This window comes from Agelaius phoeniceus, chromosome 13, assembly GCF_051311805.1.
Source record: "Agelaius phoeniceus isolate bAgePho1 chromosome 13, bAgePho1.hap1, whole genome shotgun sequence".
NCBI lineage: Eukaryota > Metazoa > Chordata > Aves > Passeriformes > Icteridae > Agelaius > Agelaius phoeniceus.
Window position 1 is genome coordinate 11,645,646 of NC_135277.1, and position 23,930 is coordinate 11,669,575.

General features: G+C 39.9%; 1 protein-coding gene across 7 annotated transcripts; it reads right to left on the reverse strand.

The window, feature by feature from the left end:
* Nucleotides 1–1,303: 1,303 nt before the first annotated feature.
* GLDN (gliomedin) lies at nt 1,304–18,065 on the reverse strand. 7 transcript variants are annotated; one of them, XM_077185510.1, is made up of 10 exons: nt 17,728–18,063; nt 13,635–13,686; nt 11,514–11,531; nt 10,763–10,861; nt 10,509–10,580; nt 9,667–9,792; nt 6,877–6,960; nt 6,668–6,793; nt 5,788–5,938; nt 1,304–2,453 (listed from the first exon to the last, which is right to left on the reverse strand). In XM_077185510.1, exons 1-10 carry the CDS (start codon nt 18,001–18,003, stop codon nt 1,994–1,996), a joined length of 1,464 nt encoding a protein of 487 aa, XP_077041625.1. In that variant the 5' UTR covers nt 18,004–18,063; the 3' UTR covers nt 1,304–1,993. The 7 variants fall into 7 exon arrangements, with proteins under 7 accessions (XP_077041625.1, XP_077041624.1, XP_077041623.1 ...); XM_077185509.1 differs by having other exon boundaries at nt 10,491–10,580; nt 17,728–18,062; XM_077185508.1 differs by having other exon boundaries at nt 10,434–10,580; nt 17,728–18,060.
* Nucleotides 18,066–23,930: the final 5,865 nt, after the last annotated feature.

Below are 23,930 nucleotides of genomic sequence, written 5' to 3' on the forward strand. Positions count from 1 at the left end.
CAGCCCATTCTAGAACTCTTCCTTATATTTAAACAGATTTATCTAAATCTCCAGTACTTTGACTGGATACTTCCCGAGTTAGCTTTAACTTGACCTCAGACTGTACTGAAATAAAAAAGATTAGCTGTTTACATTTTGTTTTCAGCTGTTCTTGACAAGTGCAAGGTTAACAGAATTAAATTCCACAGCTGCAAGAAGACAACAAAAGAGGTAGAATTTCCTTGCTATTCCTTCTCCAAGAGATTGATTCAAGTGTTTCAACAATGTTATGCAGAAGTTTACCAAGCTTTGAGATAGGTACATTATCTAGAAAATATCACATCTGACTTTGTATTTGCCCAAGTATATTGCTGACTTTAGGGGTATTTTAGCTGTATTGTGGTATTAGTGCCACAATTCCATTTTTGAAAAAATACCACAATCAAACAAACATGAAAAAAACTCCCGACCAAAACCTTCATGCCCCCATAAAAGTCACAAGCAGCCAACAGAACTTTAGCTCTGGAGTGTGAAGTGTCACACAGGTATAGGTAGAATTTTTAGTCTCTGAGTTCTGATGTATAAACTAGTTCAAAGCATTAATCATGATTTTTGTTCCCTTCTGCATCTCTCTCCTTAGCATGCAAGGCCTTAGTGATAACAGCAAGTATCCTCAGAAGAGCCCAGCCATCCCTGTGCCACACACTGGAGCTTAGCTGCAGCAGAGGGATTCCTCCAGCAGATTTGCTAAACAAGGTTCTGCAGGCACAGACATTCCCAAATTCATTAATCCCTTCAACAGGGCCTGGATCACACAGGTATTAAACAGCTCGGTGCAGTTCAGGATTTAAATAACACTTTGCTCCTAAGTATTTGAGTGCACTCCATGAAATTTAGCAATATGCACAGGCAGCTTAGAAATTTAGGTAGGGGTTTTCCAAGAGCATGATTTTGAATCTAGATACATAAAACAACAAGAGAACTTTTTGTTCCACCATTAAATTTAGAAATCTGAAATACCAGAACAAAATTAAAATAAAAAAATTCCTATTATTTCTCACCTTTAACTCAAAAATTTGAATGTGAATTGGCAGTCTCAGACTTACAGTTAACAACAGATGAAGTCACTAAGCAGTATGATGATTCTAAAAATAGCAGCAAAAAAGTATACCCTTCATTTTATGATTTCATTTGTGTGGATGAATGTGGGGACATTTTATTTTAGTAATACGCCTTATTAAATAGTTATAAGCAAGTTATACTGGTATAGTTTGCATGGCAGTGAGAGCCAAGGAAGAGTCTGCAGCAACACAAGAAACTCAAATATTGTTAAAAATGAAATTTTAATTATAATGGTTATGTCTTTAATTCTAAAGAAACACAATTCATGTCTATTCAGCTGTATTTAATGGCATTATTCCATTTTCCTTTAGCTGGATTTTGCTTTTGATTATTAACAGTTGATTTGACATGTCAAATTTTAAGCTTTCTGCTTTTTTTTCTATTTAAACAAGTATTTCCATTCCCATTATTTTTAGATTTTTAAAACTTTGTCCAGAAAAAGTGGTCACACAGAATCCATGGAAATTAAATGAAAGTGACAAAGGTATTTGTACACAAAAGTTCATTATTTAGGTGTTTATATTAGACCATCATCACTGACTAGAAAATGATTGCAGAGAAGATGATTTTAAATAAAAGTTACAAATAGTCTCTGCTGAGCACATGACCATGGAATAATCAATGTACATTAGACACAATTATCAGCTGAGTAATGGGAAAAACAAAAGTATGTCTATGCCGTGTGCCATCTGCAATAGTGAACAACAATTTTTTAAAAAGATGAGGACGGTAATCTAAGTGTGTTCATACAAAGGCACCTGATCTCCCTTTCATACACACTCACAAACCACAATCAGCAAACAGAAACTTACACCAAGTGAAGAGACCCCCATGTGTATGTCATAGAGCTTTAAACAGATCCTTTAGTCAAAGGTGGCATGTGAACATATATTCATCTGCCAAAATGGACTGGGTATACCATTAAGCTTCCATTCTCCCACGTGTACAAATTCTTGTCTCGCAGACTGTACGAAAGCATAGCAAGAACAGACTGTGAAGACCGTAACTTAAACCTTGCATCAATCTGCTTCCCTTTCAGCAAATCAAAAGCAAAACTTACTGTCATGTCCTTAGTGTCAGTAACATACAGAATGCCACATGCTATGAATGCATTACCAGCCTTGGACTTAGGATAGCTGGTATTGATGTTCCAATTGACGGAGAAGCTTTCTTCATCAACGTTGGCTACCATTATATTTTCATCAGTGCTTGAGGCATATATAATCCAAAGACCCTTCTCATCCACTGCTATGTTGAAATATGTCTTGGAGTTAGAGAAGAGGTAGTTCTTGCCCTGGTGTAAGGCGTTCTTGATGTGCAGGGTGTGCCGTGAGGCTGTATTGAGCCCAACCCTGAAATGAGATACAGCAAGGATTCAGTACAGGTGACCAGAGCTCATCTCACACACATAGGGTGGTGAATCACTGATAGAGGTGCTGTTGAAAATACCTATTCAAGGAGCATTCTGATGTCTTTTAAGACTAAGTTCTCAAAGAACCTTCCAAAGCACCGGGAGAAAATCACAAAGTCATAACCAATCTGAAAGGTGCACAAGAGCATGGATTTGCTTTTGATAGGTTTCACTTTATTTAGTCTATGAGCTTTATTAGCACCAAGATGAAAGAAGCAACTAAAAGGAATGGGTATGAAAAAGAATTGAATACCAGGTGAAGGCCCAAAATTGGGAAATGGAATCTATACAAAAGCTTGCTTATGGACTAGGTGGGAGCTAAAGGAAGAAAATGTGATTGACCAAAGCAGGAGGAATTCTGGGCAGCTTCACCTAGTCTCGGAGTTCCTCTGATGAAAACAGTCCAGATAATGCAGTGGTTTACTCAAGTAGACATCAAAGGAATTAAAATCCTTCTTTTGCAGAGCCAAAATGGTGACCTTATGCTGGCCTCAAAGGGACAGCCTGAATATTTCCATCTCTGATGTATAAAATTGTTTTTATTCCTTGAGATTCCTTAATAGGTTGATAATCTGAGGGCAGGAGCAGTGAGCAGCTAAATCGTGTTCCTTTACTGGTCCTTTTAGGAGGGTAATCAGCTCTTCCTGAGACACATCTGCTGTCAGCATTTAATCACCCACTAACACTGGGCTTCAGCAAAGGCAGGGAGAGCATGGCTTTATCTTTTTAAATAACGCCCTCTGCAAAGAAGCACGTTTCAGTGTCTGACTTCTCTCTCACTGTATAGCTCCATGCTTCAAAGAAAGGAAGGAAAAATACTACTCAATAAAGGAATGTGCTACACTTGCAAGTATTTTTTCTGAAAAGATAGGCTTAATCACAGGAACAGTTCAGATCCAGAAACATGCAATACTGGAAGAATAATTTTTCTGTTTAAGCAGCATGGATAGCATATATTGGAAAAATCATGGTAAGAAAAGTCAAGAATACTCAACTTAGGTCATTCCCCTCAGCTTTTGTAAAACATCTGCAGCAACTCCATATTCCAGCAGCATGTATGTGCAATAAAAAAAACAGTTAAAGGCTGGAAGAGATTTGAGAAATACATATGTCAACCCTGTTAATCTTGTTCATTGTTTCACATCTATAAATAACCTCATGCAAGGGCTAAAAGGACAGACCTTAACAGGACTAGTTGGTCAGAAATGCAGATTTTTTTCAGGATTCTTTTCTATTAAAAGCCAACAAGATAGAAAGCACCTCAAGATTCACAAGTTCTGCAGCACATGACACCCTATCTTTTCCTGTTATTTACACATGAAAATCTGGAAGGGAGCAAAAAAGTGAAGTTTAATTCCCAGGTTCTCTTGGGCTCCCCCACTCAGGGACAGTCCAGTCTGGAATTCCAAACGGTTCTGAAATTCTTTAATTTTCTGACATCTTGGAGTAAATGACAATATATAGTGTAATAGTTTCATCAACCACCAGAAATCAAGCTACAAACATTTTTCTGATCACTAATATCAACAAAGTCAATCAAAAATAACAGAGATAGTAAAGCATGTTATGAAACAAAGTAAAAAGAATGAAACTATCACAATGTTGGAGGTCTGACTGTCATGAGAAAACCTGCCAAGGTTCTGACAAACCTAGTTTTACCTGCTTTTAAATATGACAAGAAACTCTTTTTGAATGTTTTTTCAACATTTGCAAAATGGACTAACCAGATCCTCACCTCTACTTTCCATTAAAACAATACAACAATTCCCAGAAGCTTTTATGGAGCCCAAATTCAAGGACTTCAATGTCACAGAATCCATAGTGCCTCATTCTGTCTGTGCTGAAGGTAAATAATCTCAGAGTGAAGAACAGAACATAAAGGCCATTTCTCAACAGTTCCTTGAGAGGATTTGAAAATTCCACTAACAGTTTGTGTTCATCTGTACATGAAGGCATTTCCTGATAATTGGTATGCAAGCAAAGGTGAGGAATCTCTGCCCTATCACTGTGTATGGCTTAGACAGTGATGGTCTTTTACAGACTACCAGAGAAAAAGCCAAAATATGTTTAAAGGAGGCTGCCAAAAAGTGAGCTTGTGCTTGGCAGAATAAATATTATAGAATCCTTGCAGCTTGCTCACATTCCTTGGCATGCACACGAGTATAGGAAGGCAGCACTCACACCTGCTTGGGAACAGACATCAAAGTATAGTAAATGTTCTTGGCTCAGACATCAGAGTCGTGTAAGAACTTGAAAGAACAAGCAATCTTTCACTTGCCCTTGGACTGTCTTTGGCTCTTCCCACAAGGTGAGATTCTGGGGTTGATTTGTATTGTTTGTCTCTGTCCACAGTAGAAAGTTAAATAAGAGATGTAATTCTCAGTTCTAGTCTGGGGAGATGTATCAGGAAAGTAGTAGAAACTTCTTATGAGGAAATCAAACACTGGAGCCACTCCCCTCTGGTGGAATGTGCAATTCTCCAGGTCACCCTGTCCTCAGCAGGTGCCTCAGTGCACCCCTCTGTGCCAGCAGCATTCCCTGCTGCTGCCAGCCAGAGCAGAGCACAGCAAGGGCTCTGCAAAGCCAAGTTTCATGAGTAGGTCATGGCCACAAAACCACCCACCTACATCTCCCACATTGCAGCTGAACCACTTCTGACTCAGATGCAGGTAGGTGCACAGCTTATTCTTCTAAATGTAATCCTTTCTTCTGGTACCCAAATTCCTTAGTCAGTTCTCACTTCTTTCTTGTGATTATGAACACAGCAAAGAATCCAAGCTGAAGAACACCCACAGCGATGTAATGTTCAATAGAACCAGGATCTACCTGGTTGGATCCCAGGAGAGCCAAGAGGAGAATTTCTTGTCCTCTCTGCACATGGCATCTTGTTCATCTTGGGAACCTGTTGCTCTATGACATGGTAACTGCAGAGGTGAACCCCTGAGACACAGGGCTGAACAATGCCTAAAGAATTGCCACAGCAGAGTAGTGGTCCTGAGCTATTCTCCCAGTTTTCCTCTTCCCACAACATCTGCACACACAAAGTGGAAGGCTGGTGGCCCATATTCTTGTTACAGATTGGAAAGAATGAGTTGTTCTGTTCTGGAAAAAGCTCTGAACCATTCCTCTGTTCTTCCTGTTTAGGTAGGACCAAAAAAAGTACAAAATGCTACAAGGAGAATTGTCTGCTTTTCTGAGGTTCAGCTCTGGCACTCCAACCCATTGCTCCTCCTTTCACAACTTCATTTGTCTTAGGCCAACTATCTTTGACTTACTTCTGAATGTAACTGGTTCCTCCCTGATGATAGTAGAGATGGTTGTTTTGTACTGCATGACCACATCCATAGAAAAATCCTGTGATGTTAATGATCCTGTAGCTGCCATTCACCAAGGCATCGAAATTTTCATATTCTTTTATATAGTTTCCTAAACAAAGAGGAAAACATGTTGCAAAAAAAAAGGACTATCATTTGGTTCATCTAATTTTGAGATCTCTGTACTAAAGTTCAGTCTCAATCAACTGAAAGTCCATCTCCATCAACTATCAGACAAACAATCATATTTGTGTTTTCAGTAGTGATTCAACTTGCTGGAATGTGAAAAAAGAATCCAGAGACATACAAAAGTAATCTATAGAAAAGATGATCAAGAGCCTGCTTCCTACGGACCTAATAGGTCCTCATTCTGAACACATTTGATGTGTATGCAGAAATATTTCCTTTTCCCACTTAGGTCCTGGACATTTTCCTGCTCTAAGTGTAGTTTATGCAGCGGTTGCCTCATTTTCATGCCTAGCTAAACAAAAAGGCAAAACTCTGAGCTACAATTTAGGGAAGTAAAGCCATAGGAAACAGAAACTCTTCAAAGAAAAGGATAAAGGCCACAAACAATAGACATTTAAACTTAGATTTAGTAAAAAAAAACCCAAACATAAAGCTATTTTAAAAATCTGATGTTGACTCTGAAAATGTCTAAAGATATGTCTAAAATGCCTACAGCCATACATATAGTCAAGTGTTAAACAGGTAATATGGAAAATATTCTGAAAAAGAGGTGGGTAAAAACTCATCATTCTTACAAGTTTAGGTTGAAAGGATTAAGGAAGCAATGTCAGATACTAACAGATTTTTGGTCAGTGACTACTACTAAAAATACCTGAAAAATGCATGGTGAGCCAAATCCTTTCATCACTTATGTTTGCAGGCTCCCTCATCCAAGTTCCAAACGTTTGCTGTACACTGACATACTGATCAGGACTTCCTACAGACGTTATGACACATTCTGATGGGAAAAAAAGCACATGTCCATGATCTGTGACACTGACAGAGAAAGTAGCACTCGAGTCACACTTGGTAGCAGGTTACCAGCTTTTTTTGAAGGAGGTTCTGGGGTTCTGTCTTCAGCCTTTCCAGCGAGGGTATCATCATTTGGTACACCACATATCTCATCTAGGGTGGGGGGAGAAAGAGAAAAATGACATGTTTTACCCTATTTGACATGATAGATGGACACATCAGTGACTCCACTAAAATAAAGGAATGGTAACTGGGATTTTGCTTCATCTGGAAAAAAAAAAATGCTTATGTTGGTGTGGTCAGAAATGAGATAAGAAAAGACTTGCTCTCACTTCTGCCAAGGAAATAAGTGTTGAGGCTGACAGTCAACTTTGAGGAGTAACTAATTAAATCAATAGATTTAGTTCCTTAGCTGTGAATTTCTGAGTTGCTACTTAGGAAGAGAGAGTTGCCCTTTTCATGACATAACTTCAGGCAGCTGAGGAAGCTGCAAAATGGCTGATTTAGTAGTAAGACAAAAAGCATTTCTTGGGAAGGAGTAGTTGTTAAACACAAAACCTTCATGCACAAATCCCCACAGACCAGAAGAGAGAGTGGATCCTGTTGGCAACAGAACATTTTGTTCACGCTGTTAATGCCCGAGACAGCAATAAAACATGTACGCTGAGTACATAATGCATGAGCTTGACATCCATGCCACTAAAGAAGCAGGATGAAATATTAAGGGAAATGACACATTCTATTATTTACACACATAGAAATGCTTAGAATCCCATTAGAATCAAACACCTGGAAATATTTTTCCCCGCCCCACAGCAATTTAAGGACTAGCTGGCTGGATTTTCTCTTAGCATTCATTCTTAAAATAATGCCTGAATTAAATTATTTATGGACCATTTTCTTTAGAGCCAAGTATCACTTCTGCCCTTAAAACAATGTGACACATTTCAGTTTGCTTAGAATGAATAACCACAGAGAAGAGTTCTCATCTTTCTGTTGGTTTCATTGTAGCCTTGTTTTCTAATTCCATTCTTAACTTTTATCTCCAGCATTTCACACAGGCTGTGCTTTACACACAGGCTGCACATTTTTCAGACTTTAGCATTTTCATTGTTGCCTTCTAATATATTTCTAGGATTTACAGGTCTGTGATGAAGTTTAAGTGACAAAGATAGTTAAAAATAGGAAAAAAATATAAAGTAATGCTGAAAGGGTACCATGACATTCAGGAAAGAAAGGACAGATAATACTGCATTGTTGTTTTCTCCTTTAGGTCATATCCTCCTTTTGTTCATGCAGAAGAAAACTACTCCAAGATGGAGCAAGAACAACATGTATTTTTCCCATCCATTATCTAGGGCGTTGGTGAGATGGCATGGAAAATTTGCAAGTGATCACCGTGTATCTCCAAGTAAGGCACAAACAGTCCACCCAGCCATGGTAAGCTGAATGCCTACAGATAGAATTTACCAATCCCTTGAGATCCCCTTCCAGCTTCTGATCCCAAAATACTTCCAGAATATTTCAAAAAACAAAATCACTCAGCAGAAATTATAAATTGCAATGCACAAGTTGATTTTTCTTGGGCTGAGTCTAATAGATGCAGCTGACTGAAGGAGCAGTTTCCTGTACAGGAGTTTATCTAAAACTATAGGATAGCCAAGGGCCAGGTCAGTGTTTGTAGCAGAGCTGAGTGCACTATTTGCCTTTGAGAATATTTGCAGTACTTCCAGCTGCATGGATCAAAAAGCAACTAAAATTAAAGAGACAGTTTTCAATCAGAGATTCTTATGGGAAATTTTCACTACTTTCTTCCCATCAAAAACCAAGATAAATACCCTGCTGCTTCCTATCATAAAATATTCTGGTTGAGAATTAATGGAGTTTAAAAGTCATTAAAACTATTCATTTGGTCTATTGGGGGAAGGTGGGAAGGATGAAGCAGAGATGTTTTGTTTCTTCCATAATTCACTAAAGTACCAGAGAGAAAAAATATACCTGCACTTGCAACTAATTATTCTCTTCTCTTGAAGAAACTAAGTTTTACCAGATTCAAAATTTATTTTGAAAAAGCCAGGCTTGTATTCTTATGCAATAAGTTAATTACAATTGTAATTCAGCATAGGTATTTTCTTTCCTTGAAATAGTAATGAATATTTAATTACAAAATCTGGATTATTCATTGAAATTTGGTAATAAGATCTCATGGTTTGCTGAGTCATAAAACATAAAAGCTCATTGAGGAAGATCTCATCTTTGCAGAGTTATTTGAGTGTAACTCCCATTTTCCTGCTGCAATTTAAAATCCATCAGAAATCCATCAGAGAGCTTATCCTCCAAAGCATTTCAGTTTGTTTCAAGACTTGAAAAGAGGCCACCTGAGAAAATGGCCCAATTATCTCATACAACAGTTCATGCATTTCTGAATTTCAAATAGGATGAGATTTCTGCTCCAGCTCTCTCCTGTCCATTGTAAAGGAGGCTCCCTGGGCTCTGTTCTGACACTTCCATGTCCAGAATCAGGGGTTTATATTTACATCTAAAATTAAGTATTCATTATCTAAAAGCCAACAGTTTCAGCTGCATTTCTCTTACTTTCCAAATTTATCCCACCTCATAGAAGACACCATTTGTAAATACTTTGCCTGAGCATTACCAAAACACAGTTAAAAGACTAACATGAAGGTAGCCTGCTGCCTTACACAAGCTGTATTTCAGCAAAGCACCTGAGCACATGTTCAGCTTTAAACTTATGCAGTTTTAGTGGTGCCAGAAAACTAAACTCATGCTGTCTGTTGTGAACCTTGAAGCAATGGTTGAATCTTGGTTTAATGGAAAGGAACACTGGAAAGCACTAACCTGTGCATTTGCTGCTGTAGATGTTCTCCTGAAGCTCCACTTTGGCTTTACCTTTACGTTTTCCTGGAGGCCCTGGGGGTCCAGGTGGTCCAGGGGGCCCAGGTGGTCCAGGCTCACCTTTTGCACCTGGGTACAAAATGCAGTGTCAGGACACAGCCCTTCCCCAGGCAGCAGGAAGCCTGCAGAGAGCTGTTCGTGTCCACAGGACATCCACAGAACAGCCTCTCTCTTTCTTAAGAGGTGCCTGAGTACAGAATATGGTGCAATAAACTCTCTGAAATGCTGTTTGTTAGAAAGTGAACCAGAGAGAGCTTCACAAGGAGTAGGACATCAATGCATTCTATCTGTCTGGATTACAGGCCCATTAGAGAGTTACCATGTCAGATGCTACACTGCTGTAATTTTACACATTTTATATTTGGCTGCTTCACAGATTCCTGAGTGGAAATCTGCCCCTCATTTTCTAATAGAAAAATAAAACTACACTGGAGCAGGAGGAAGTCAAATGTATGAGAGCATTCTGGAAAGGGTGAAATCCACATACACTTCAACCCAAGGGCCAGGCACAAAGGTTTTTGTGAAGACTTGCCCTGCAAAGAGAACAATTTCCTGTGCATTGCAATACTCAGACTTCTCTGTGTATATAAACCCTATTTGTACAGGTTGGTCCTGCCCTTGCAGATCACATTCATGCTTCAGAAGTAGAGCATATCTTTTTCTGTCAAGTACACTGTTGCAAGAGAACTCCCAAGAGCACTTTTCTCTACCTTCTAATATCACATCATTGTTTGCATCCCCCTTTTTTCTCTTGGATCCCCTTGCACCTTTTCCTCCTGGCATACCATCCTTGCCAGGCAAACCCATTTCTCCTGGTTCTCCTTTCTGTCCTTGATCACCTTTTGGTCCTGGCAAACCTAGAAATAAAAACCATTTCAGTATCAAGAGCACTGCTCCAGTATTAAGCACCAATTAATAAATATTTTTACTACAAACCATATGCATTCTAGTTATATTTTTCACCTGTATTTAGCTGGATAGCTGTAATTTCTTTGGATTTCAAAGCAGCATTGTAACCTAATATGAAGGGAAGCTGTACCTATTTTTCCTCTTTTTCCATTTACTCCTGGTTCTCCCTTTTGTCCTGGAGTTCCTGGGATTCCATCTGATCCATTGTAGCCAGGCAGCCCAGGAGGCCCTGATCAAACCAAACAGTATAACTGGATTTTCTCTGTTGAATGCAAGTTACCCTGAAATCTACTATATTTACATGCAGCATGTTTATTTATATATTTAAACCCCAGCAAAATGTAACTCATACTTTTCTGATACAGAGAATTGCTCCAAGCAGACTCACAGGTTAAGCAGCACAGAAAGAAAGCAAATAACCATTCATAACATAGCCTTGCAACCACCTGAGTGAGAACTGAGACAGAATTCAATAAGAAAGGAGGAAAAGTTATGGGGGAGGTGGGAAGGTGTAATCAGTAACCAATATTTTTTTAAAGAACATTTTAGTGTTAAATTATAATATCCATTTCCTTGGGAGGTTAATATATAAATTAATCTCTTCACCTAGATACTACTTAAACATATTAACTTGGTTTTGATCAAATGTTCTACTCCCTCCACTAGAAAATTAAAATGTCTGAAACCTCCCCTCTCTCAGAGTGGGCATGAACTGACTTAAATACAAGCATTATAAAGGCAGGCAGTCATTCAACCCTCCCTTTTTCTAATTAGCAAAGGAACACAACTTTGTGGAAGATACATTTCTGTATTTCAATGTTTTATACCAGCAACTGTTTCAGTTACACACAAATGTTACTGCACTTGTCCAAGTGTCTTACCTGGGGGTCCTGGGGGGCCTGTAACAAGAGAAAGAAAAAAAAAAACAACACAAGAAAGAAGAAATGGTGAGTTTAACCTAGCAAGAAAACAAAGCAATTCCAAACTGAACTGATGAGCACTAGATCAGAACAGTAAAAGGGTAAGAAAATCCCTCCAATTTCAAAATGAGTATCTGTTTAACTGCTTTGTGTTATAAACAAGTGTCTGAGCATTAGGAGTAACTCAGACTTGCCAAAAGACTAACACCTTTACATAAACATGTTTTGCTTTTTTCAAATTTCAATTGATAAAAGTTTGGCAACAACCTCTGCAATGTAACCTCACTGTCAGGGGCTTTGGTGCTTTCACAAAGCCATGGATGCAAGACACCTCACAGTGATATTTCCTTTATGTGAGTCTTCTTCAAAAACCTCTTCTAGAGAAAGAATATTGGCTTTACAATACTGATGAATGTCACAATTAAAATCCTGTTGGATACACATTAAAAATACATGCCACACTTCTGTGTTTTACAGATTGCAATTCAGGACTAAGACTATTTAAGTAGGAAAAAAAAGTCTTATCATTCATATCTACAGTCAGATTTTTCACATGTGACTTATCCAGTCTGTATCAAGCTTCCCACAGAAACTGGTTGGTGCATTTAGAAATTGGACTTGCTTCAGTCATTCAGCAACTTGTAATACAGAAAAATCTGCCTCACTCTTAGACAGCTTAGATGTAGGGCCCTAAAGAGAAGCAAGCATAGCAGGCAAGAGTCAAGAAAGATTAACCAGAACAATGTCTGTGATTCCTCATCTGTGATCCCCAATGCACATCAAAAAAAAATTTTAAATGGAAAAGGAGTTGGAGAACACAAAGGTGACAGTTGCAATTAAAGAACCAAATTAACTCTGTGAACATTTTTATCCAGCCAAAGTACTCTCTTGTTTTAACCACTTTTTACAAAAGAAAATAACAGCAATTACTAGATTTCCCTAAATGTGACAATTTTCAGCATTAATTATGAAGCATTATGAGTAAAGTGAAAACCATTTTACAATACCATTACAGGAATCATCCCTTTTAATCAGCACAGGCAGTAATATCAGTTAACATCTTTCTGCCAGTTTTCCAGTAAATGGCTATTTCTTTCACACTATATTACATCCATTAGTGCATTGAATTCCTTCCTCATCCCTAAAGCTGAGGCTCCTTGTACAAGCATCAGATACATAAGAAAGGTGCTTGAAAAGCCACAAATGTCATTGAGGCCTGCAGCAGAGAAAGCCACTCATATAATGGTGTTAAGAGAGAAAAAGGTGCAAAAGGCACCAAGTAATATGAATTTACAAGTCTGAAGCCCAAAAAAACCAAAACTTAGATTGTCTGTGCTTCAGCCACTGTTGCAATCAGAACTGATGTATAGCTCCAGAAATATTATTTAACATCTGTGTGTACAATGGTAGTTCTCATTTATGTTTAATCAGTTGAGTCAAATGGACCTTATTGAAAATTCAAACCAGACAGCAAGTCAAGCATTTTCTTTAACTCATAAATCTGGCTTCTTTCTAATCTTCTCATTTCCATAAGGAACACAGCTCATTCTGTGACAGACCTCAAAGCTGGACTGTAGCTCTTAAATTGGCTGCTACCAGACACCCTTCACCAAACCCCACAAAACTTTCCACACCTTCTTGTGACTCAGCCATCAGCAGCTCCAGTCCTCACTGGTGACATGTGACTTCACTAAGTGCCACTGCTCCACTGTAGTTGTAACAAAGGAAGAAAGTTTCTACCCCCTGCATGTTCCTCCTGTGTTAGGCCTGAAGTGTGGCATTTGCAAAAATATTATGACTAAACCTCAGCTGGTATTTAAAACACCCAAGTCTAAAAGATTTGTTTATGAAAATTACATCAAAGAGAAATGTCTCCAAGGAGCATCAATTGAGCTCCTTAAATTCCAGCATTTATATTCAAAGGGTACAGATAAGTCCCAAAAGTGGTACATATTAACCTTTTTTTAAAATTCTGATAAATAGCAGTATTTTGACACAGTTATTGACCTCAGATTCTTTGAAAACACTGTTTCTGGGTTCCTGGAGGTAACATAGGTGTGATGCTTAAGGCAGCAAACATACCTGTTAAACATATCCCTTTTGTGCTGTTACACAAATCCACCATCACTCGGACCTAATATTGCGAAGAAATTAAAGTTGAAAACGATGCATTTCATAAAAGTATCCAGTTCACTTTACCTACAGAAATAATTCCAAACCCAAAGATACAACTGGCCCTCTGTGCTTATTAGAATAAACTGTTCAGAATTCTGTAACACTGACACCATCCATCTCTTTGGGCAGTGTTTCTCTCATAGGACTCTGTTCAATAGACCTCAGTTTAATCCTTAATGAAAATATGAATAAAATATTGGGCAGAAAACTCCATACATCACTTAGTCATTAAACTTCACACATTACTGGAAGACATGTGGTTGTCCATGCATGGACTCTATCAGTAGAAGGTATTAAAATCCAATTATCAGCCAATAAAAACTACATTCAATTTTATTTTATATTAAGTGATGGAAACTTTTCTAATGAAGCATACCCAGGGAGGAAGATGACCTGTGTTCCAAGTAAGCATTTTCTTATCTTTGAATAGCCAAGATGTACAAATTTGAAATGGACCTTCATCCACTCAAAACAATTCAAGCAAAAAGACAAGTCTTTATTAAATCAAGCTGGAAGACATGTTCATAAAGAGGCTTTTAATCTAGAGTAGACTAAAATTTATCAATAGAGGAGTCATCTTTACAAAATACTCAGTTCTTGGCTGAGCAAACATTCACATTACATGTCCTGCATAATGAGAGTCAACACTAAAACATTTTGCGACTCATCAAAACAAACAGCAGGAATATTATGACCATGATCTCTGGAAGTCCCTCAGCTCTCTATGGGAAAGTCTAATGTTTACAGCCAGAAAACAAAGGGTCACTATTTCAGGACTGTGCAATGAGTAATAATTTATGAACCATTTACCCAGAGCTGCACATTTGTTGATCTTTGTGCAGTTACTCTATCTACAATTAATAGAAATTAATGGAATGCACTAGTCCCAAGAGACAGAAGGAACAAGTGCAAGGCAATCTGAAAGGCAGATTGAAGTTTAATCCTAGCAAGGTTATTTGCCACTGTCAATCATAATTTTTTTAATTAATGCATCATTAGTTTCAACTGCCAAATTTAACAGACTCAAATAGAGGATAATTAGTTTAGTGGAAAGTATCCTTTTGCTGCAAAACCAAACCATATTTGACAATGAGTTCCTGTTCTGTTTGATACCTGCTGAGAATGTACTGATTCCAGACTGTACTGGAACAGTACATTTAGAATTTCAGACTCAGTTTAAATTAGTTGAGAAGTGCTAACTGATTTTGAATGTCAGAATATGCTTGTTTTCTTTCCCCTCACATTCTTTAAAAACACTTGGCTCCTACCCTGTAATTTGTAAAATACATGTTGTCCATGTGCACTCTAATTCTAACTGCATTTTAATTTAAATAGTTCTGTTGAGGTTGTTGAAGTGATCACAGCTTGCTTTGGGGCCCTCCAATTATCTCAGCAGCACTACTTTTACCAGTCAGTGTGACTCAGGCGACAATTAAAAAACATGGCACTCAAGGAGTGCAAATAGCCTGTGACAGAACCTCCAGCTTAGCTATGAAAGATACCCTTCACAACCAGCATCATCACTAAGAAAAGCTACAGATAAAAATATCTTATTTAAATGCTAAAATCTTAGTTTTCTTATGGAGAAATGATGGAAAAATAAAAATAAATCAAACCCCTAAACTATGAAATATTACTCAGATAATTGGTATCCACATCTCTTGCACTGTCTTAAATCACACTTTGAATCTTGGCCTGTTACCCTCCCATCAGCCTTTCTGCAGCAGCAGATTTGCCAGTTTCCTATTTTTACTCACTTGCAAAATGAATATACATATACTTAAATAAGAGGCCCTGAACAAAAAATATGCTCATGTTATTAGAGCTAACATGATTTAGCTCTAACCTAATCTCCAGAGAGAATCTGTTCAGACCAAGCCTCTGTTCAGGCCCACATTGAACAGGGGCCACAAGTGCCACAGGGGTCATCCCACCAACTCTGAGGAACTTTGTCTCACAGTACAAAAGCAGCCAAGTCTTCAAATGACATTAGTGGGAGTTAGATTCAAAATACAGAAATGCAGGAGTGGGAGGAGGGGGTGCTTGAGTATTTTTCTAAGGACTCTTTTCCCCTTGAGCAAATGATTCTGCACACAGTTACACACTGTGCAGTGGCCAGAATGAAAAATGTGTGATGGGAGTAAGAATGAAAAGGCATCAAACCCTCCCAGGCAGCTCCCTGCAGGATACACAGGTTTAAATGAAGCACATCAGACACAGCATAGTCACAGTGGACATTTAGAGGCACAAGTGCAGAGTCTGGCCACGTGCTGTTCAAATATACACAGTGTGCTCAGTCCTATTTGGAGAGGGCAATAAAATTAATGTAATGTAATTAATGTAATCATGGTACCTATTGACAGCAGAGTAGCACACTTAATGGCCATTGTCAAAATTATCCAGACACTCACCTGCAACTAATGATGCCAATCTGAGCACCTAGCAGAAATGGCATTGACTGTCTTCAAGCCCTATAAGGATCAGAATCCTTTCCCCAATAATTTTATTTGTGGATCTTTTGGACTCAAAAAAAGCAATTCATATCAGATAGAGCAAAACAAACTGCAGCTACCAAATCCAGGGATGACTTCCTAAAAGAAGTTATTTAAAAGACAGTTTTGAGTACAAAACGATGTGACTTTACAGATTTTTACTTTTTGCAGAAGTTTTGTGCTGCAAATTCTAAACTGAAAGCACAACAACTTAAAGGGCCTAGCTAAAAAGAAATTATTCTAAGACCCAAACAAAGTCATTATCAAGACTCCATGCTTTGAACACCTGTGCTTTACACTCTCATTAGCTCTAATATTAATGGAGATGTTATCACTGTAAAATGAGGATTGCAATAGTTTATTGCCATCAGAACATGACTGAAGAGGTATTTTCTGTAAACAGTTTTTTAAACCAGCAACATAAATACATGAGTAAGAGCCTGAGTTAGACTTTTGTGCATGTAGACCTGGAGCCCTTACTGGAACAGTTTCCACTAAAGTTCTCTCAATAGTAATATTTTTCTTGCATTTCTTCTAGCTCAAAAGGCAAAAGCATTTCAATCTATTCAAAATGTTTCAACTATACAACCTGTGTAATTTTTCAACTACATGACATTAGTTCCTACTGAGCAACATCATCTTTTCACTGATGTGCAAAAAACTGTGCTGTTCTACCAGAGAAAGGACATACAGTTCTCCTGATCCATCAAACACCGCCTCAAATTCAGCACTTACTGGAAGGGCATTATCAGTTTCAAAGAGATGTCAGGTGATGTCCAGTGCCTCACGCTGAGATGCTGAACAGCACAAAACACACAGGGGCTCTGTTAGTGGTGTTAGTTTTAAAAACCAGGAACGCTGGAAACCAGACAGCTTCTTATTGCAACGAAATTTTGGAGTTTCACTAACCCCCCAACTGTAGTTATGATATTTTCTGAAAAATCCTTTTCTTTAGGATTTTTTCTCCTGAGAAGCTGAGAGGCCTCAGGAACAAAATGTAAGCAATAATGATCTGCTGCTGTGGAATGCAACAGGTGGACCTGTGACTGGTCTCGTGGAGTTGTTTCTAATTAATGGCCAATCACAGTCCAGCTGTCCAGACTGTCTCAGTCAGTCACAAGCTTTCCTTATTCATTTTTTTTCTATTCTTAGCTAGCCTTCTGATGAAATCTTTTCCTCTATTCTTTTAGTATAGTTTTAATATAATATATATCAAAAAATAATAAATCAATCCATCTGAAACATAGAAACACAGAGTCTCATCCTAAGACCCCTGTGAGCACCCATCACACCCAGCCTCCCTCCCTTTGTTTGCCAAGTTGGGTGGTACCCTGCGAGCTCTGAGCGCCGCATTCGCAGAGCAGGCAGCGGGGCAGAGCACCGCGTTCTCTCCAGGTGAAGCCGCCAAGCAGGAGCCAAGGCGAGCGAGGGCCCGCCCCGGGGCTGCAGGCGGGCCAAGCCCGGCTCTCCCGCCCCCCGGCCCGCTGGCAGCCCCGGCGGGGCCGTACCGGCACCATGGAGTAGGTGAGCATCATCAGCATCTCGTCGCTCTCGGCGCGCACGTGGCCGCGGGCGCGCTCCCCGCGGCGGCTGCGCTTGGTGCGGGCGGCGGGCGCGGGGCCGGGGGGCAGCCCCCGCACGGAGCCGTTCCCCGCCGCCTCCAACTCCCGCAGCGCCGCGCCCAGCTCCCGCCACTGCGCCAGCAGGAACAGCGTGCCCGCGGCGCTCAGCGCCGACAGCAGCCCCACGGCGGCCAGCAGCGCCCGCCCGCCCGCCGCCTCCATCGCCCCGCCGCGCCCGCACCGCCGCGCATTTATCGGCGCGGCCGGGGAGAGCGGGGGCGCGGCAGGGCTGGGCCGGGCACTGCCCCCGCTCAGCCGGGCAGGACGGGGAACTGCCCTCGGTCACTTCCAGAGGGGGGGGGATGCGCCTGGCGCAGCGTGTGACCCAAACGTGCTGACAAACGGCTGATGTTGTACGTGGGTTTTTCCAGGGGTCAAGCAGTGAGACTGCATTATAAAAATGCCCCCGTTGGACAGATCCTGTCATCACGCAGATCCGTGACACGGGTCCTGCAGTTCATAGCATCACTGAGCTCTCGTATGAATACCATGTGTCATTCACTTACAAAAATTGCCTTGTTGCTTTAGATGTTCAAGCACAGACCTTTCCCAAATCACTACTGCTAAACCTTCTGTGACGTGGGATACCTTTAATATAGCAAATTTTGTTATCAGTTAATTCATAGCCAAGATAAGAAAATGAATTACAGCATATAGCAGAATCTATTTGAATACCAAGATTTCATGAAGAATGTGAAAGGTCTTGAACTCAAAAACACTTTTCAAAAAAGTTATTTTTAAAGCTGACATTTCAAATCAAAGCCATGCACTTTCTTACATTGATACCACTTCAAATCGACCTCAAGAAACCCCCAGCTTTTGAATGCCAAATTTCCTACAAGAGAAGGCTTTGATCCTTTGTCACAGTGACAAATCTCTGCTGCAACTGATCACATAAATTTTGTCTCCATTCTAACTGCACCATTGACCTGTAATTCATGCTAATCCCACGGTACATTGACAGATGAACTATTGGGTCAAACCAAATCTGAACTTAATACACTCAGTTCTGCTATGGCTGCCTAAGCACAGTAGAGAAGCAGACATAGGAAAACAACTCCATCGTATTAAATTTCTCATCTCTCTGAAATAAATTACTGCAAAAAGTGCTGGTGTCCTCAGGCATTGCATTGGAGAGTTTCCTTATGAAGCTGCTACAGGTATAGGTGAAACAAGATGAAAGAAGAGAGACCAATCATTCCATCTCATCCCATGATGACAGATGAGAAAGAAGAAAATCACCATACACCCAAAGGCATAGGGCTTATCAGCACAGAAACAAAGAATAGTTTGGGCTGAAAAGCACCTTTAAAAGTCACCTAACACAGCCCCTCTGCAGGGGCACACCTTCAAACAGACCCGGTTCCTGAGAGCCCCATCCAGCCTGGCCTTGAAGGTTTCCAGGGATGGAGCACCTCTCCCCTCTCTGGGCAACCCATGTCAGTGTTTCACCACACTTACTGCAAAATATTTCTTCCTTCTATCAAGTCGAAACCTACTCTAAGATAGTCTAAGGAATAATTACAAAACCAAATGAGCAAATACTTCCTGAAAAATCATTTGAGGCTTTGGGCCTTGGCAAACTATTCTGAAGGTATCACAAAGTCCTCCATAAATGTGAATAGCCTTTCTGATGTCAGTGAGGGTTACAAGAATGATTGCTTCCCCCAATATATCTACACCAAGGAGGACATTCCTGGGTGTGGAAAATGCCCTGGCCAGCTGGGGTCAGCTGTCCTGGCTGTGCTCCCTCTGAGCTCCTTGTGCCCCTGCTCAGTGCCAGGGCACGAGGCTCTGACCAGCCCTGGCTGCAGGTGACCCTGCTCAGCCCCAGCCAAGGTGTCACTGTGCTCTCAGCATTGTTCTCACAACCCCAAAGTGCAGCACTGCACCAGCTGCCAGGAAAACAAATCATTTTATCCCAGTGAAAACCAGGAGACTCTGCAGTTGATGTCCCAGCTTAGCATAGAAGTGCATATTTGAGTTTTGCTTATAGTATTACTCTTGTAAAGGAGAAAGAAGAGGAAGAAATAAGACCTTGCATAGAATTTCCCAGAAGACTTATCTTAAGCAGGCTTAGTTTATAATTCATAGGCATAAGAAAATGAGTAAGAATCTATCACACCAGCAAGCAAAACTTTCTGTCCAAGAACAAATAGAACTGCACCCCAGAGACCATACAGCACAACTAACAGCAATTCTTCATTTTTATTGTCCATTTCAAAGTGCAATGATTGAGTAAAAAAAAAAAGTATAGTAATTATGAGCTACAATTTGGAGAATAACAAAAGCAACATAGCACTCTTAGCACTCTTGCTTTCCCATCTGCCTAATTCTGCAAGTTTTTCTCTCCATTACAATCAAAAAGCAACTGAACAATGTTCATTTAAAAAATGGGCCATTGGACCAGCCTATCCAAGGCTGCAGTCAGGAACCTGCTGGGATGGCAGAGTGGCAGAGTTCTTCCCCAGGCCCCAACATACACCAGGGGTTTATGGCAGTGTGTGCAGACCTGCCCTTGGCTTGCTAGCACACACAGTTACACCTCTGGTGAGAAACTGCCCCATTTTTGAAAGTCAGGAATCAGCTGACAGCACAATTTTGTGGCAAAGAGGTCCCCAAGACTGCACTGAAAGTCCTTCAGCTACTCCAGTGGCAGGGGCAGCTGACTGACTGGGCTGTGGACATTGCTGTCCCTGCCTTCTACTGAGTGTTCCCCCAGCCCATGTGAACAGCAGCTCATGCAAATGTCTCCATGTTACCCTCTGCTGCTGCCTGACAGTCCTGTGGCTCCTTCTGGATCTCTTGTCCCTGGGTAACACAGCTGAGATTTTGGTTCCTCCATACAGCATTTGTTACCAGCTGCAATGCACTTCATGCTCAATGCCTCTGTTCCTTCACAGTGACAAAAACCAATGGTCCCAATGGTGATCACAAAGCAGAATGGAGGCTTGGGAATGCTGTTGGTAAATTCTAGAAACCTTACAGCTATTTTATTACCAAAAAAGCAGAAAAATTTGCTCAGTAGCAATTTAAACCCATGTGAGAAAAGTGTTATCCCCTGGATCCATCATTTTCTCAGTTAGGTAGAATGCCAGCAAGCAGCACTTCAATTATTTCCTGGCATTTCAGAGCCTGTGTCTCTAAAGCACATCCTAACACGACTGTGCATCATAACTGACAGGCCATACAAAGGTCACAGAAATCTGTCCAAGTAACTCTGGAACCAAATAGAAGCTACCAATATGCAAACTGCAGAGGCAACACCATGTTTTTTTTTTTTTTAGATTTCCAGCTTTGCAGAGCTGAAATAAATTCCCAGGAAATAAAACATAGCATTCCCACAAGAGGTATTTTTGTATCCAAATTACTCACTATGTGTATAATAAAAAATATTCCTTGATTATCCTCAAGCTGACAATGTATTCAGATGGTGTCACACTTAACTAATGCTCCCACTGATGTTTTACTTTGTAGAAGTTGTTATTACTAAAATCTCATCTATTTTGGCAGCTGCCCCAGTGATAAAGCACATTGGAGATTGGAACATTATTTCACTTGGGTAGATAATGCTGGAAGAAGGACCAAGGTGCTGCTCTTATGAGACAGTTAAACTGCCTCTGATCATGCCCTGACAAGATCAGACAGATTATATTCTTTATGAATGCTATCAGAAAGAAGATAATCTCTTTTCCTGAACTAGTTAAAGTGAAAAAATGATCTTTTAAAGCTTTCACAACCTGCCATGATAAGTGACAGATTTTATTGGCTCTCCCTTCTTCTCAAGAAATACACCAGAGGTTTGATATATTCAATTTTACCATTCCAAAGCTACTATACATTCCAAACCTACAAAGTAGAAGGGGAAGATCATTCTTTGGAGTGTCAAACTGATGAACAGTTAAGGCTTTTCAGTAAATTTCTCGTGCTTTCCATTGCCAGAGGTGACACTGGTAAGTGCTGCAGCCATATGTTGAGCATGGATGTGCTCAGGAAGGGAGCCCCAGGCAGGGCTGTAAGTGCCCTTTCTCCTCAGCCCTGCTCCCACTGCCCAAACCATGGCACACACCAGCAGCCGAGCAGAGCTGCTCCATCCAAATCACACTTACACTTTAATATTGGCACTGAACCCAACATTGCTTCTACAGCAAAGAATTAGCGTAAAAATATTAAAAGGCTTCTGATTACATGCAAAAAGAGGCTTGATTTTGAAATTCATATTAGCTCCTGGCATATTCATTTTCAGAGAAACTGGAGCACGTAGGTTTGAAATATCTTTGCAGCAGTTGTAGGTCAGGCACAATAGCAGATTTAGTGATCCAGACCACACTAAGTTCTGTGATCAACCTCACCCCACAGAATTAATTCAGGCTTCTATCAGGCACACACACCAGAATGCCTCCTACTCCATTTCTGCACATACATTCCACACAGATTATGGCATATTGGATACAGGCTTGCTTTTCAAGGAAAAAAATTACTGAAAGAAGATAAAAATACAAGGGAAATACTATAATTCTCATGATTTTGCATCAGAGGAGGTGTGGAAAAGACGGAGTAATACCCCAACCCCTTAAATCTTGTATGGTGCTTTTCAGTGGCACAAATACATAAAGCTCCTTGAGGAACCAGCCACAAATACCTTAAAAATTACTTCTCATTTCAGGAAATTCCTACTTAGTACAGAGCTGCAAGAATAAGCAAATCTGTGCAGAGGAAAGAATATGCCAGCTGGTACTTTGGAATATCTGGCCTTATTATAAATCATAAATTAGGACTCAGTGAAAAGTGTTTCTTAATAGGTAGGTCAAGTTGGTGTTTGAAGTTCAAAATAAAACCCATAAATATCTGCAAGGGCTGCAGCACAAAGAGTACTATTCAGTGGCATCAGCAGAATGTCTCATTGTCTTTGAATGCACACTCAATAAATTGGAGGAAGATGCCTTCGAGATGTTTCATCAGGGCACTGGCAGCTAAAGACTATTTTCCCAGAAAACTGCTCAGAATTCCTCCAACACACACTAGAAAAAAAAAAATCAAAGCTGCACCATAGACAAAGATGACTTAGGGAGCAAAGAAAGAGAACAATTCAGACACCACGGCTACAACAACCCATTCATAATCCAAATTATGGGAGTAAAAGCAACTGATCAAAACACATGACAAATAGGAAGTGACTTAAAAGATCTATCAATCTTTGTACCACTACTGAAACCTGAAAACAATGAGAAGAACTGTAGAAATCCAGAGAGCTATCCTTGGAAATAGTCCCTGTTTTTGCAGAGAGCCCTGCAGTTCAGTAAGGAAGCAAAGGACCAGGACACTGCTCAACTACCCTGAAACACAGTCAGGAATTAAATATTTAATATTCAGTATCAAATCATCAAAATTATATTATATCCATGTTGAGATACAAAACAAAGAACATTTTTTGGCAAAGGTATTCCAACAACACATTAAAAAACTGGAGTTTGCATGCGGGAAACTCTCTTAAACCATCCACTCTTAAGAGGCCCAAGGAACAAGAGTGGATGTCTCTGTGGCCCAGGTATAACAGACTGGGAGAAATAAAACAGCTGGATATAAAATAGAGCAGAATTAAGATTGCCTCTCTGCTTCCAAAACCTGGCTCCACATCATTGCACTGAGCATGGCAGCCACCACCTTACAGCCTCTGCTGCCCAGAGCTTTGACCAGCTCTGTCACAATCTTGGCAATTTGCATTCAGGAACCATTGAATACAAGCAGTATTCCAGCTTTATTCTCCTCAACTTTTTTTCATTCATATTTACCACTGTGATTCACAGAGGATTAAATATAATTTTGCCTACTTGAGCACTTTTAAGACATTAATTTGATAGATAACGATACACACCATAAATATACATTTTAAGACTGTTTATAAAGCCAAGAGAGAAATAGCACTATATAACAGCACTGTTTAATATGTCATACAGAAGAAATTTCAAATAATGAATTTGCTACTGGTATCTTTGACTTTCAGAAAACTGAACACAGTCATAGCCACAAACACAGCTGAAAAATAAATGGACCAACTGCACTGGGATAATTTATAAATGGAGAACAGC